Here is a 14567-nt window from a genome sequence, read left to right as displayed (position 1 = left end):
GAAATATAAGCATGGTATTTCAAAAGACATAAGTAAAAAAAAAAAAAAAACTGGTTCTCCCTTTATGCTGACATCATTAGGAAAACCTAAATATTAAGTGACAATAAAAATTCCCATAAACATTTTGCAAAAAAAAAAAATATATATATATATATATCAGTTCCCACAGGAGAAAATCTTCTACCCCTTCTCTTCTTTCGTAGTTTCATTACAAGTGTGTAACTGGAATGTAGGAGGGCTAGAAACTAGTGCTCTTCTGTATGTTCTGAAAATGAACATACAGAGAATTTAGAAGGAAATAATTTCTAAACAGAGCCTTGTATATTATTCATGCTCAAGAAATTATAGTATAACAAAATTTAATAAAAATACAGGAAGAGGAAAAATTGTATCAAAGTGAAAGCAATAATTCAAAAATCACAACTAAATAACAGAGAAAATAGATGGCCCAGTAAAATCTGAGCAAGAAATTCTCTTCTTGGAATTTCAATTCTGGATTGCAATATAAATACAATGATTTTTCAAGATGGAAAAACTCTGGGTGAGAGTCTGTCCAAGCTGGTACAGTCCACCCACCTCCCCACACATGCCAGGCTGATAACAAGGATGCTACTCAGACCCTCCAAGAAGCACTGTCTTTACGCAGATTCACGTCAGAAGTCTAGCACTATTAGCATGACTTTCTGGGTACCACCAAAGTTCCTATTTGGCCATCTTTGGGTACCCCCACGCAAAATAATTTGTGCACCTGCAAGCGTGCACAGTTGTTTCAGTCGTGTCCGACTCTTTGTGACCCATGGACTGTAGCCCGCCAGGCTCCTCTGCCAGGGGACTCTCCAAGCAAGAAGACTGGAGTGGGTTGCCATGCCCTCCTCCAGTGGATCTTCTCAACCCAGGGGATCGAACCCACATCTCCCGTGTCTCCTGCATTGCAGGCAGATTCTTTACCGCTGAGCCACCAGGGAAGCCAGCAAAATAATTTATTGGAGCTTTATTATGATAAGAGGTATAATTAGCAGTCATTTTGTAGAATGAAGTATTGATGCCACAAGCCAATTTTCTGAAAGTGCCTTTAAAGCAGCACCTGCACCATTCATGTTTATAAATCAGGTAATTGTACCACTTATGTGTATATGTAATCAGTCTAACTTGCATATGTAAATCAATTGTCTTACATACAGTTGCCAGCTCTTTGCTTTTTCCATGTTTTCCCTCAACTTTGAATTTCAAATAGATCAGATTTCTGAAATACTATTTTAATAAACTACTGTTTATTCTTTTTTCTCAAGCCGTTAAGGGATATTTCCAACTCTTACATCTAATAATAAAGACAATATGTAAAATAGCTAGTGAGAAGTTGCTGTATAACACAGGGAGGTTAACCGGTGCTCTGCGACAATGCAGAGGGATGGGATGCGGGGCGGGGTAGAAGGAAGGTTCAAGAGGGAGGAGATATATGTATATTCATGGCTAATTCATGCTGTTCTATGGCAGAAGCTAACATAACAGAAGCTAACATAACATTGTAAAGCAATTATTCTCCAATTAAAAATAAATTTTAAAAACATATGTACAAAGTTCAAAGAAGCTAAGTCTGCTGATTCATTGCATCAGGATGCCACTTCACTTGTACTGGATGTTACAAGACCTTTTTAATCAATCTTTTCGGCTCTCTCAAAAGAACACTTTAACTATGAACTGGAATCTTCAACTCTCACCTAACCCTGAGTGATAATACTAAGAAATGACAATATAATTAGAATAGGAATTTGTTAGGCATAAAAGACATCAGTGGATCTTATTCAATAGTTTAAACTCTGGGAAAGATTTATACTTTTGTTCTTGACATTTAGGCCTATATTAAGCAGAACAACTGAATCTTCAAATGCTAATTTTCCAATTATTTTACATGGAAAAAAACATAAGAGATGCATTATTGAAAATGTTCTCAAAGATATAAATATACACAATATTTATTCAGGACTCCATCCAAGATTTGCAGAGCATCACATCTCAAATACACAAACACAAATACGAAGTAAATTATCCATTAATTTAGGACAAAATGGCTTAAGTTCATAATTTATTCTGTTACTTGAGATCAAATTGCCAACATCCGCTGGATCATCGAAAAAGCAAAAGAGTTCCAGAAAAACATCTATTTCTGCTTTATTGATTATGCCAAAGCCTTTGACTGTGTGGAGCACAATAAACTGTGGGAAATTCTGAAAGAGACGGGAATACCAGACCACCTGACCTGCCTCTTGAGAAACCTATATGCAGGTCAGGAAGCAACAGTTAGAACTGGACATGGAACAACAGACTGGTTCCAAATACGAAAAGGAGTACGTCAAGGCTGTATACTGTCACCCTGCTTATTTAACTTCTATGCAGAGTACATCATGAGAAATGCTGGGCTGGAAGAAGCACAAGCTGGAATCAAGATTGCTGGGAGAAATATCTCAATAACCTCAGATATGCAGATGACACCACCCTTATGGCAGAAAGTGAAGAGGAACTCAAAAGCCTCTTGATGAAAGTGAAAGAGGAGAGTGAAAAAGTTGGCTTAAAGCTCAACATTCAGAAAACGAAGATCATGGCATCTGGTCCCATCACTTCATGGGAAATAGATGGGGAAACAGTGGAAACAGTGTCAGACTTTATTTTTTGGGCTCCAAAATCACTGCAGATGGTGACTGCAGCCATGAAATTAAAAGACGCTTACTCCTTGGAAGAAAAGTTATGACCAATCTAGATAGCATATTCAAAAGCAGAGACAATACCTTGCCAACAAAAGTCCATCTAGTCAAGGGTATGGGTTTTCCAGTGGTCATGTATGGATGTGAGAGTTGGACTGTGAAGAAGGCTGAGCACCAAAGAATTGATGCTTTTGAACTGTGGTGTTGAAAAAGACTCTTGAGAGTCCCTTGGACTGCAAGGAGATCCAACCAGTCCATTCTAAAGGAGATCAGCCCTGGGATTTCTTTGGAAGGACTGATGCTAAAACTGAAACTCCAGTACTTTGGCCACCTTATGCGAAGAGTTGATTCATTGGAAAAGACTCTGATGCTGGGAGGGATTGGGGGCAGGAGGAAAAGGGGACGACAGAGGATGAGATGACTGGATGGCATCACCAACTCAGTGGACGTGAGTTTGAGTGAACTCTGGGAGTTGGTGATGGACAGGGAGGCCTGGCGTGCTGAGATTCATGGGGTCGCAAAGAGTCAGACACGACTGAGTGACTGAACTGAACTTGGGTAATTGTGTTGAGAGAAGTAAATGTTTTGCTCTGTTTTTTATGTGATTTAACTAAAAATATAAAGCTATCTTGAATTGAGAAATACAAAATGATTCTGAAATCATAATAAGTTGCCTATCATCAAAGAACATGCCTGGCTCTTAAAACATTTTTTTTTAAATTCTATAAAGTAATAGTTTCAGATTCTGAAAAGGTTCTTGAAAATTCTATTGTAATTTTGAAAGACTATGATTCAATCAAAAGTGGCAGATTAAATATATACATGTATTTCCTCTTACTCATAAATCTCCATGAAAATGCCAGTAAAAGAATTAAAAAAAAAAAACAAAAAACCATAAAACCACTAGAGAAAAAAGAACAAAATGGGACAGAAGTGAAGAAGAGATTGCAACAAAAATTTTCAACATGGAATGCAGGTGACTGAGTGGTTAACTGACCCAGCAACACAGAGAAAGCCACAAACCAAAGTGCTAGGTGGGGGAGCTGTGTTGAGGTCACCTGAGCAGATTAACCCAGAGAGGGCAAGATAACAGTGAAAGTGGAGAGGTGGGAGGGGAGGGGCAGAAAACAAGGCTTCCTTTGCAAGTCTCTCTTCAAAAGACTTGATGCCCTCTTACGCCACATTCAAAATATCCACATCCAGAAGCCTGCCAGAGCTACTTCACACACATACACAGAGACTGGAGGTTTTGCTCCCTAGAGAAACTGAACTGAAGGGACTCAATATTTGGTGACATCAGTACAGTGAATAACAGGAGGAACACACAGAATTCCTGATGTGCAAAATAGAGAAGTGACCTTGGAAAGAAGAGACCAAGGAATCCAGGAAAGTGGATTCCACCCAGATGAGCAGCAGAGAGGCAGCAGGGGTCAGACACCTGGCAGACCTCCAGGATGGAGCAGAAGGATGTAGGATTCCAGAGGGGCAATCAATAATCGTGCCAACATTCAGAACATGGATTAGAAAATGAAAGAGTAGAGAAACTGAACCATCTGTTTCCAGGTTCAACAACCAACTCAGGAAAGACACATACCTACCTGCTCAGGAAAGGGTGGCACCACTAACCTGGATCTACAGTAATACTGTCCTGTATTACTGCTTTCTGTGAAATTCAAAGGTGTTTGCTCCTTGGAAGAAAAGCTATGATAAACCTAGACAGTGTATTACAAAGTAGAGACATTACTTTGCCAACAAAAGTCCCTATGGCCAAAGCTATGGTTTTTCCGGTAGTCATGTAAAGATGTGAGAGTTGGACCACAAAGAAGGCTGAGCACCAAAGAATTGATGTTTTCAAACTGCGGTGCTGGAGAAGACTCTTGAGAGTCACTTGGACTTGCAAGGAGATCAAACCAGTCAATCCTAAAGGAAATCAACCCTGAATATTCATTGAAAGGATAGATATTGAAGCTGAAGCTCCAGTACTTTGGACACCTGATGTGAAGAACCAACTCACTGGAAAAAACCCTGATGCTGCAAAAGACTGAAGGCAAAAAGAGAAGGGGGCAGCAGAGGATGAGATGGTTAGACAGCATCACCAACTCAATGACCATAAATATGAGCAAACTCTGGGAGATAGTGAGGGACACGAGCCTGGCGTGCTGCTGTCCAGGGGGTCAAAAGAGTTGGACTTGACTTAGTAACTGAACAACAAAAAATTAATCAAGTGAATGTATTTTTTTAAAAGATAAAAATGATTAAGTCTATCTGAAATTATATGAACTGGAAAATAGGCTAAACTGATAAGTGATATTGTCAATCATTTTAAACATACAAAAATAGATGAAGAAAATATATTCAAAATTAAGAGTGGTTCTTTTAACAGTTTCAAGTATTCTCTACAATGATCACTACTTGTATATTCATTTAAAAACCACCATGGAAAAAATATAAAGTATGGAGACAATGTGCAAATTATTACTGTACAGGAAAATCAATGGTACATTCCAAAAAAAAAAAGAAATAAAATAATCAAATGCTAATAAAATAATGTGAATACAAAACACAGAGAACAAACTTGTGATTGTCAATAGGAAGAGGAGGCAGAGGAGAGATGGATCGGGAGTTTGGGATTAGCAAATGCAAAGTATTACATATATTAACAGAATGGATATACAATAAGATCCAACTGTACAGCACAAGGAATATTTAATATCCTGTGATAAGCCATATATATAATTATGTTAATACATATAAATATATGGGCTTCCCAGGTGACTCAGAGATAAAGAATCCACCTGCCAATGCAAGAGACGTAGGAGACTTGGGTTCTATCCCTGGGTTGGGAAGATCCCCTGGAGGACGAAATGGCAACCCCCTCCAGTATTATTGCTTGAAAAATCTCATAGATAGAGGAGCCTGGCAGGCTATAGTCCATGACGTCACCATGGGTCGGACATGACTGAGCACACACACGGCCTAGCATATAAATATATATAACTGAATCACCTCACTTTACACCAGAAACTAGTGTTATAAAAAGTAAATTAATGCAAATACAATAAATAGATGCTGTTAAGGTGATCAAATAAAGGTTTTACTAGCCCTGGGTTTGATAAAAGAAGCTTTAAGAAATTTTTATAAATTTTATTGTAATTAATGATTACTTCAACTTAAATAAAAATATCCAGTGAAAATCAGAAAAAAACACATTCTTCTAGGGCTGGCAGTAACCTTAGTGGTGCACCTTCTAATACTCTTGCATTAGAGAGAACTGTCCCAAGCTATTCTTAGGAATTGAAAAGGCAGACTCTGCAGTATCCCTTTGGCAACTTATTCAGTGTTCCACACCACTTCTAGTAAGCTTCCTCCCCCCATAAATGTAAATACAGTTGATCCTCTGTATTCACGGATCACAGCTGTTTGAATCTGACCATGTGGAACCCACAGATATGGGGGACTGACAGTACCTGGTTCTGCAGTTTATGTCATTAGTATTCAGTGAAGTCAGAAGAAATTAGCAACTCACCATTTTTGCCTAATGAAGCCTCAGCTACATTAATTTTATCTCATAATATAGCACCTGGCACTGAGCCTCAGTCACGTGTTGCACCAAACACAGATGAATAAATAAAAATTATAATGAAGTCCCTTTTTAGTATGCGCTTCTGCCAGGAAAATATCCTAGTTTCTTTAGTCTTTTATTATGGAAACATTTTCTTTTAATCTTTAATTAATTTTCTTTCATTTACTGGTATTTCTAAAGATGGCAAGACCAGAACTGGGAATAAGATTCAACAAAGGATATAGAATGGAACATATCAGATGAACTGCTTTATGGGGGTGACGTTACTAAACACGTCATTCCAAGACCACACTGCAAATTACCACATGGGAAATAATTCTAAACACTTACCTCAAGAACCAGCCATAGCTTATCTCCATTTATTTTATCCTTCTTAAAGTACATGCCATAGAATCTGACCACATTAGGGTGGTCAGAAAGTGCTTTTAGGATGCTGTACTCTGCTTCAATCTCTTCATCAATATCCTAGTTTCAAAAAAGTCATGGGGAAAAAAAAAAAAGCCGTAAAAAAAAAAGTCATGGGGAGAGAGCGGTGAGAAAAACATGAATGAAGTCAAAAAAACGTAAGTTAGACTAGCGAACGTAGAATTTTATCTTGTCAAAGCAAGGTCAGAATAGTTTCTACTGTGCTCAATACAATGTATTGACATTTCTCCTTACACTGCTTATGGGAAGAGATTGTCATTTTCCTGTTAATCAAAAATATCTCAAATTATGTTTATTTCATTGAAAAGAAATAAATAAAAGGCTATTTTTATGTGCAGTTAGGAAGAAACATATAAGGACTTCCCTGGTAGTCCAGTGCCTTCCAGTGCAGGGGATGTGGGGTCGATCCCTGGTCTGGGAACTAAGATCCCACATGCTGCTGGGCAACTAAGCCTGGGCACCTAAACTACTAAGCCCATGAGCAGCTTAGACCTGACGCAGCCAAATAAATAAAATTTTTTAAGTTAAAAAATAAAAATAAAGAATTCTAATCACAAAATCTAGGGAAAAAATATATATGGAGAACTGTTTAAGGTGATCTTCCTTTCTTTGTAGTGTTAACTTTATTTCAATGGTAAAATTATTGTTTTGACATGAAAACTTTTAGCTGTTTCTTTGAAGTATAGGATATTTAAAGGCTATCAAAAACCAATCATACATGCAATAAACTCCTACCTTTCTAAAAAAGTGAAAGGGTTAAGTTATATAAGATGGCATACAGCCTTTAGTTAGCTAAAGACTCATTCACCAGAAGTAGAATAGGTTGTAATCCTGTCAATAAAATTGCAAACAAGACTACGCACTTAGTCATGTATCTAGAAAACCATATATACATAAAACAATTCACTGTCATAAATAAAAGACTTCTAATATTTTATGGTAACATTTAATACCCACATTGTTTTAAGACAGAATCATGGAATCACAAAGCTGTAAAGAATTTTAGACCAGAACACTAGTCTAAGGAAGAAACTAAAGCTAAGAAAATTTAAAAAAAAAAAAAGAAACAAACAAACAAAAGCTCAAGGCAGTTAGAGTCACAGAACTGGTTAGTGTGTAATCCAGGACTAGTCTTTTGTCTACTATTTTCTAGTCCTTCTCATTTCACCTCTTTGTTGGAGAGAAGATTATGAGTTCAAAATCCGTAACAGTAAGACCTTTTTAATAAAAAAAATAGCCACTCTGCAAAATGCTTGGGTGCATTTAAATTTATTTTATTAAGATTACAATCTCCTGGTTATAAATCTTTTTTTATTTGACTTGTGGCATGATGAATGAAGAGTAAATAAAGAATTCTTAGAAAAATATATATGTACTATGACAAGAATAAAAGCAGCAAAAGAACACATTTCATACTACGGTTATGGATCTATATATTTCATTAAAGCAAGAGAATCAAACCTGATTTGTAAGGTAGGCTGCATAGCAAATGTGAAATTATGAAAGGATAACTGTTACATACATTCACAAGTCATTTGTTCTTGTTCATAAAGAAGCAGAGGAATGGGAGAGACTCTGATTGTGGGGCCACACATTGGGATCAGCCTGGAGCCCTTTCTCTTGCCACCATGAACCCCAATCCTCAACAGCAAAGTTCAAAGGGCAGACTTCTAATTTTGAAGACTAGTGGTGCAGTTGCTCTGATACAGCTTAAGTGGTGTCTCTCTTCCCTCAGTTTTAACAATAAGAACTTTCCAACAGACTATGAAGACATGCAGCATCAGTTAAGCCTGTGCACAGTGCTTCTCATTTTTCTCCTCCAGTGGGCCTCCCTGGTGGCTCAGTGGTAAAGAATCCACCTGCCAATGTAGGAGACATGGGTTCGATCCCTGGGGTGGGAAGATCCCCTGGAGAAGGAAATAGCAAATCACTCCAGTATTCTTGCCTGGGAAATTCCATGGATAAAAGAGGAGCTGGCGAGCTACAGTAGATAGGGTCACAAAGAGTCAGATATAACTTTGCGACTGAGTAGGCATGCACTTATCTAACCTACTTCTTGAAAAGAAGCCCCCGCCCTCTCTCTCCTCTGCTCAAAAGAAAATAAAACAATGTAGTAATAACAGATCTAGTAAAAATAAACCATCAAAAACGAAAGAGCAAACCCAAGATGAACAGAGGGCAGAGACTTTTTGCAGAGTCCTTTTGCAGGCTTTGTGAGTGTCAGAGCTGTGACAGAAAAAGAACTCCCAGGCCAACTCCACACACATCTCATCATTTCCATCAAGCCACACCCCCATCACACGCACAAAGTGAAAGTGAAGTCGCTCAGTCGTGTCTGTCTCTTTGCAACCCCATGGACTGCAGCCCACCAGGCTCCTCTGTCCGTGGGATTTTCCAGGCAAGAATACAGGAGTGGGTTGCCATTTCCTTCTCCAAGAGCTGAGTAATTAGAGAATTTGCTCTCAGGAGAGGTTTGGCGATTACAGAATCACTGAGTTTATTCTGGCTCCCCCATGTGCTAGGGGAGACCTACCTATGTCCTAGTAGCTGAAAACACGTCCAAACACCGAGCCTCTGACTCCTGGAAAAAAGAATCTTGTCTCTTACAGGCAAATCTCATGCTCTTACAGGCAAAGCAAGATGAGTTTCCCTGATCACAACTGCTATTCCCAAAAAAAGCACCATTGGCACTGCTGGAAAAGAGGCCATATGGACTGACCACGACATTGAATCCTTCACAAGGAACCAGACCCTGTAAAGGAATGCCATTTCTGTTTGGAAACACTTAGGTAAACCTGAAAATTAATTTCCCTTTTTTGAAAGAAATTTTAAAATATATTTCTTGTTTGGCATAAGAGGAATTCTGCCTGAAGCCTAAATAAACACAGGAGGAAAATGAAATCCGGCCAAGACGACATTAGACAATTTTAGGGTTACTTCCAGATCCGTGAGTCTATACGCTGACAACACTCTGAAATCTAAAAATATTAAATCAAACCACTGAGCTGCTTGAGAGAAGGTAAACTTATATACAGATATACTTATCTGTGTGTGCGTACATGCTAAGTCACTTCAATCATATCTGATTGTGTGACACTATGGACTGTGGCCCTCCGGGCTCCTCTGTCCCTGGGCTTCTCCAGGCAAGAATATTAGAGTGGGTTTCCACACCCTCCTCCAGGAGATCTTCCCGACTCAGGGATGGAACCTGTTTCTCTTATGTCTCCTGTGTTGGCAGGCAGGTTCTTTACCACTAATGCCACCTGGGAAGCCCCCATATTTCTTTTTACTATATATTTATTTATCAAGTATTTATTGGACCTTCTAATATATGTTAAGCATTTAACAAGGAAAATCTAACAAGACATTTTAAAACAAACATTTCCTTCAAATTGCAACTGACACTGTGATAAATAAATCAAGATAAGATACCAATGGACTTTTTAATTGTTTAACACAGATTTTTTTAAAAGTTAATTAGCAAGCAAGAAAAAAAACGTGACTTACATGGATGGGATCCAGAATTTTGACTGCTGCTTTTTGGCCATTTTTCTTATTCAACACTTTAAAAACTTTTCCATAAGTTCCTTTGCCAATCGTTTCAGTGATTTCCCAAGTATCAGAAGGGTCGGGAAAGTTATCAAAGATGATTGATTTTCCAATTAATGGAAGCATCTCAAAAGTTTAAATCACTGGAGAGAAAAAGCACAGAGCTTCATTGACATTTGATTGGTAATATTAAACAGCACACACAAACTCATGGGAAATTATCTAATATTTTCACTGATATGATGGGAAATACACAGCAGTAACCAAATGTACTCAGAGTCAAAGAAATTTTTAATTTCAGTTCTTTTTGCAAACAGATGAATACGAGTTTAATAATGTTTTGTAAGCAGGGCTTTATATGTTTAATACTGTCCCATATTAATTGCTACTATTAGTAATTATTTTCAGATTGCTTCTGCTGCCGCTAAGTCGTTTCAGTCGTGTCCGACTCTGTGCGACCCCATAGACGGCAGCCCACCAGGCTCCCCCACCCCTGGGATTCTCCAGGTAAGAACACTGGAGTGGGTTGCCATTTCCTTCTCCAAGGCATGTAAGTGAAAAGTGAAAGTGAAGTCGCTCAGTCATGTCCGACTCTTCTCGACCCCATGGACTGCAGCCCACCAGGCTCCTCCATCCATGGGATTTTCCAGGCAAAAGTACTGGAGTGGGGTGCCATTGCCTTCTCCTAGAGGCACACATTTAAATCATTTTGATTTACTGCTTTATACTCATGAATGAAAGAATTTTAGAATAAACCTTAGCAATGATAAAAGTCCAACTTATTCATCAAAGCAAATCCCACACTTTAAAATGATTGTGTTTTTTTATTTATTTTTTAATTGAAGGAAAATTGCTTTACAATATTGTGTTGGTTTCTCCTGGATAACATCCTTCAAGAACCAGTCATAATTATACATACATCTTCTCCCTGTTGAGCCTCACTCCGCTCCCCTTCATCCCACCCATTTAGGCCATCACAGACAGCCAGGCTGAGCTCCCTGTGTTATACTGCAGCTTCCCACTGGCTTTCTGTTTTACACATGACAGTGTATATATGTCTCCTCTTCTGCGTCTCCAATACTGCCCTGCAAATAGGTTCATCAGTACCATTTTTCTAGATTCCAAACATATGCATTAATATACAGCATTTGTTTGTCTCTTTCTGACTTACTTCTTACAGGTTCTAGGTTTATCTACCTCAGTACAATTGAGTCAAATTCATTCCTTTTTATAGCTGAGTAATATTCCATTGAATATTGAATATCTGCTTCATCCATTCATCTGTCAATGGACATCGAGGCTGCTTCCATGTCCTGGCTATTCTAAGTAGCACTGCAATGAACACCAGAGTACATGGATTCTTTTTGAATTGTAGTTTTATCAGAGTATATGCCCAGTTGTGGGATCCCTTGGTCATAGGATAGGGTTATTCATAGTTTTTTTAAGGAATCTCCTTACTGTTCTCCATAATGGCTATATCAGTAGGAGGGTTCCCTTTTCTCCACATCTTCTCCAGCATTTTTAAGTGATTGTGCTTTATATTACTGCTCTATGTAAAACCCAACAATCAGTCCCCTATTGCTTTTAGTATGAAATTTCTTTCATATAACCTAACACATCCTTTAAAATATGGCCCTTGCTTAATTTCCTAGCCTCATGTCTCACTACATGTTCCCTCAGACACTACAACCTACCCACTTGGGATCCATCAGGTCATCCCCTTCTTGCTTGAGGATCTTCACATACAGTCTTTGCTCCCACTTGGGTCTGTGGTTTCTTTGCTAAGCTCTAACTGCTACTTTTCTTTTCACGTATTTGCTGAGATGTCATGTCCTCCAAACCGAACCACTCTCCACCCCATTTGAGTTGTGTGCCCATCTCTGTGCTCCATGAGCTCTCTGAACCCACCGTGACCTGATATTCCTACACACCCAGCACCTGGAGCACCCACTCCAGTGTTCTTGCCTGGAGAATCCCAGGGACGGGGGAGCCTGGTGGGCTGCCGTCTATGGGGTCGCACAGAGTCGGACACGACTGAAGCGACTTAGCAGCAGCAGCAGCAGCAGCACCTGGCGCAGGGCTCAATTAGGAGAACATGGCTAATGAGGTCAAGTGATTTTAAAAATGATTTCACACATAAGCTGAGATAAGATCTTCCAAGTAGTGCTACTAACCTTTCATGTTTTCCTTAAATTACATTCAATCCTTTGTATAAATTTAAAGAAAAAAAAAAATGAACAGAAAGACCAACCAGAACATCTGTGGTGGTCCTCTGAATTTTTTGGTTAACCATGCAAAACCTCACTCTTTTCAATGCTATAAAGTTGACTGCAGTTGTTCCTGGATGTGTATACATAGAAACAGGCCTATTAATGAATGTGTTAATATCACATACTAATATCAGCCCATGAAATTCATTTGTCTGACTACAACTTTCAACCTCATCCAATCTACCAATCCATTGATTCTTCACTTTCTTTATATCCATCAACTCTCTTCAGTCTTCATTTCCACTTCATTTTCTCCTTCCCCAGCATAAACAGGGCTTCCCTGGTGGCTCAATAAAGAATCCACCCACAAGGCAGGAGAACCTGGGTTCAATCCCTGGGTTGGGAAGATTCCCTGGAGGAGGGCATGGCAACCCATTCCAGTATTCTTGCCTGGAGAATCCCCATGGACAGAGGGGTCTGGTGGGCTACAGTCCATGGGGTCACAGAGTTGGACACAACTAAGCAACTAAGCACAGCACAGAGAACAACAGCATAAATTCTGCAGTTTGAATTATTATAACTTTCTTGCAAATGCCCTAAACATTCTTGCTTCTCTCCTTCTTCACCACCTGTCCCCTGGGGTTAAAAAAACCAACCCTAGTTAAACCTTACATCTTCTTCACACCTGTGCCTATAGCTGGAGAACACCACACAACTGGGCTGAACCATTTCACTTTAAATTCAGGATCAAAAACTTACAAGTAGACCCTCAATTATGTCCAGCAATCTTACTGCACTTCCCTGCTTTGGATATTCACTTCTCTCTGGTGAGTGATCTCCATCTTCAAATTTCTCTCTCCTCAGATTGTTCCCTTGTTGCTGTCCATCCTCTCCCACCAAACTTCCCAGCTGATGTCTTCATTTAATAATTAAGTGACAAAATGGAAGCAACAATAAACTCTTTAATTTTCCCATCTCAGAAACCACAAACCAATGTGCATCAAACAGAAGGAGTTCATTCTATTTATCATCCATAACTGCTGTCTGCCCTCAGTCTTTTTCATTTGTTCCATCTCATCCATCATATTTCAGCTCAAATATCACATTTTAAAAAAGATCTCCCCTGCATATTTTATTCCTTCCTCAGAATGTAAGCTCCAGAGGTACAGACTTTATTATTTTTAGCTCTGTATCCACAGTTCCCAGAACAATATCTAACACATGGCAGATAACTAGTAAATGCAGGCTAAATGGGCAAATGTTTATTTGTTTATCTGTTAATTTGACACCTGAAACCTTAGCTCTCAGTTCACTTACAAACCTTATAATGCCTAACTCTGTGTCTGGCATATAGTAGATGTTAAATATGTAGCTGCTGAATGAGTGAATCAGTATTCTTACAAAAAAAAAAAAAAAAAAGAATGAGAGAAATAAGGATTAGAAGGAGCTAAAGAGAATTTGAAAATCTAAACAGAATAATGATCATATTCATTATATTTAAGGGGACATCATTCAGTAAATGGCTATGAATGCCTGCTGAAAATTACATCACTACATAAAAAGACACTTAGGAATAGTTCTTAGAAAACTTAATCTTTATGAAATTTGTGCCTTTGATCCGAAATGCAAAAAAAACAAGTAGGAGGTAATCAGTAATAATCATCCAATTCAGTGATTTCATAATCAGTGACAAGATAACTACTTTCTACATCTATCTACTTGACTCATGCAAATAAGCGTTTATGCCATCCATATAATGTAAATGTTAAACCAAAAAAAAAATTAAATCTTATTAAATGCCTCAAATAGAAGTATACAACCAGGAAAAACATTCATTTTATGGAATAGTGCCTTTTCACTGGCAATGTTAATGAACATAATAAACCATGACTGGCACACAGTATCCAGAACAGTCAAATTCAGGGACAGAAAGTATAACTGTGGTTGCCAGGAGCTTGGGCGGAGAAGGCGATAGCACCCCTCTCCAGTACTCTTGCCTGGAAAATCCCATGGACAGAGAAGCCTGGTAGGCTGCAGTCCATGGGGTCACTAAGAGTCAGACACGACTGAGCAACTTCACTTTCACTTTTCACTTTCATG

General features: G+C 38.6%; 1 protein-coding gene across 6 annotated transcripts in view; it reads right to left on the bottom strand.

Moving 5' to 3' along the window:
• MYO3A (myosin IIIA) overlaps positions 1-14567 on the bottom strand; it is a 169853-nt gene that overhangs the window by 147094 nt on the left and 8192 nt on the right. For all 6 annotated transcript variants that reach the window (XM_059892921.1, XM_059892920.1, XM_059892919.1 and 3 more), the window contains exons 3-4: positions 10216-10400; positions 6613-6747 (exon numbers count right to left, since the gene is read on the bottom strand). In XM_059892921.1, the coding sequence (XP_059748904.1) occupies positions 6613-6747; positions 10216-10383 (303 nt within the window). In that variant the 5' untranslated portion in view covers positions 10384-10400. The remainder of the gene's footprint in view (positions 1-6612; positions 6748-10215; positions 10401-14567) is intronic.

Source organism: Bos taurus, chromosome 13 (assembly GCF_002263795.3).
Source record: "Bos taurus isolate L1 Dominette 01449 registration number 42190680 breed Hereford chromosome 13, ARS-UCD2.0, whole genome shotgun sequence".
NCBI classification, from domain to species: Eukaryota; Metazoa; Chordata; class Mammalia; order Artiodactyla; family Bovidae; genus Bos; species Bos taurus.
Note: the sequence above shows the minus strand (reverse complement) of the source record. Positions and strands in the feature narration are given on the sequence as shown.